The sequence below is a fragment of the Nestor notabilis genome, unplaced genomic scaffold, assembly GCF_000696875.1.
Source record: "Nestor notabilis isolate BGI_N333 unplaced genomic scaffold, ASM69687v1 scaffold16571, whole genome shotgun sequence".
Lineage (NCBI taxonomy): Eukaryota > Metazoa > Chordata > Aves > Psittaciformes > Psittacidae > Nestor > Nestor notabilis.
This window is the reverse complement of record NW_009914369.1, coordinates 1-1,527: the sequence shown is the minus strand read 5'-3', so window position 1 is coordinate 1,527 and position 1,527 is coordinate 1. Positions and strand designations below refer to the sequence as shown.

The window sequence follows — 1,527 nt, the reverse complement described above, 5'->3', positions numbered from 1 at the left end:
CCATAGGTACAGCTATAGGTACGTCCATAGGTACCGCCATAGGTACCGTTATAGGTATCCCTATAGGTACCCCTACAGGTACCACTATAGGTACCCATATAGGTACCCCCCTAGATACCGCCATAGGTACCCATATAGCCATAGGTACAGCTATAGGTACGTCCATAGGTACCGCCATAGGTACCGTTATAGGTATCCCTATAGGTACCCCTACAGGTACCACTATAGGTACCCATATAGGTACCCCCCTAGATACCGCCATAGGTACCCATATAGGTACCCATATAGGTACCCCCATAGGTACCCCTATAGGTACCGCCATAGGTACCGCCATAGGTACCGCTATAGGTACCCCTATAGGTACCGCCATAGGTACCCCCATAGGTACCCCTATAGGTACCGCCATAGGTACCCCCATAGGTACCCCTATAGGTACCGCCATAGGTACCCCCATAGGTACCCCTATAGGTACCCGTATAGGTACCCCTATAGATACCCCCATAGGTACTCCTATACATACCCCCATAGGTAAGATTTCAGTAGTGGATAGACACCAGGCTAGGTACAGACCCATGCACAGGGGCCAGCTGAGCAGTGTAGATGGCACTGGGCACATACCAGACAGGTTTGGTGGCTGTGAGAGGCCAGACTGAGAGGCAGGACTAGACAGCCAAAGAAATAACTGCTTTTATGTGGTAGCAGCATTTGGTGTTTAGTTGGGAACAGTGATTTCAAAGTGATGCACAACTAAGACTTTGGGCACTATGACCCGGCCCAGCTCCTGCACCTGCAACGGCCCCAATAGGTACCCCCATAGGTACCCCTATAGGTACTGCCATAGGTACCCATATAGGTACCCGTATAGGTACCCCCATAGATACCCCTATAGATACCCCTATAGGTACCCCCATAGGTACTCCTATACATACCCCCATAGATACCCCCATAGGTACCCTCATAGGTACCCCTATAGATACCCCTATAGCTACCCCTATAGATACGCCCATAGGTACTCCTATAGGTACCCTCATAGATACCCCATAGGTACACCTATAGGTACCCCTGTAGGTACCCCTATAGGTACTCCTATAGATACCCCCACAGGTACTACCATAGGTGCCCCCATAGATACCTGTACAGGTACCGCTATAGATACCCCTATAATTAGCCCCATAAATACCTCTATAGGTACCCATATAGATACCACTATAGATACCCCTATAGGTACTCCTATAGATACTGACAGAGCCCAGCCCAGCTCCTGTACCTGCAACGGCCTCGATAAGTACCCCTATAGGTACCCCTATAGACACCCCTATAGATATCCCTATAGGTACCTCCTTAACCCCCTATAGATCCCCCTATAGATACTCCTTAACTCCCTCTAGATACTGACAGTGCCCCCCGCAGCTCCTGCACATGCACTGGCACCCATAGGCGACGCTAAGACCCCATAGGTGCACCCTCACACGCTATAGATACCACCTATACCCCCACAGATGCCCCCTACCCCTCCACAGGGACAAC

The 1,527-nt window shown here is 50.4% G+C and overlaps 1 protein-coding gene across 1 annotated transcript; it reads left to right on the top strand.

Annotated features, from left to right (window-relative positions):
- Nucleotides 1-66: 66 nt before the first annotated feature.
- LOC104412812 (uncharacterized histidine-rich protein DDB_G0274557-like) lies at nt 67-528 on the top strand (the record flags this gene model as incomplete). Its single annotated transcript, XM_010023633.1, has 1 exon — nt 67-528. A coding segment is annotated over one exon (462 nt), but the record flags the coding sequence as incomplete, so codon positions are not given.
- Between the last annotated feature and the right edge of the window lie 999 nt (nt 529-1,527).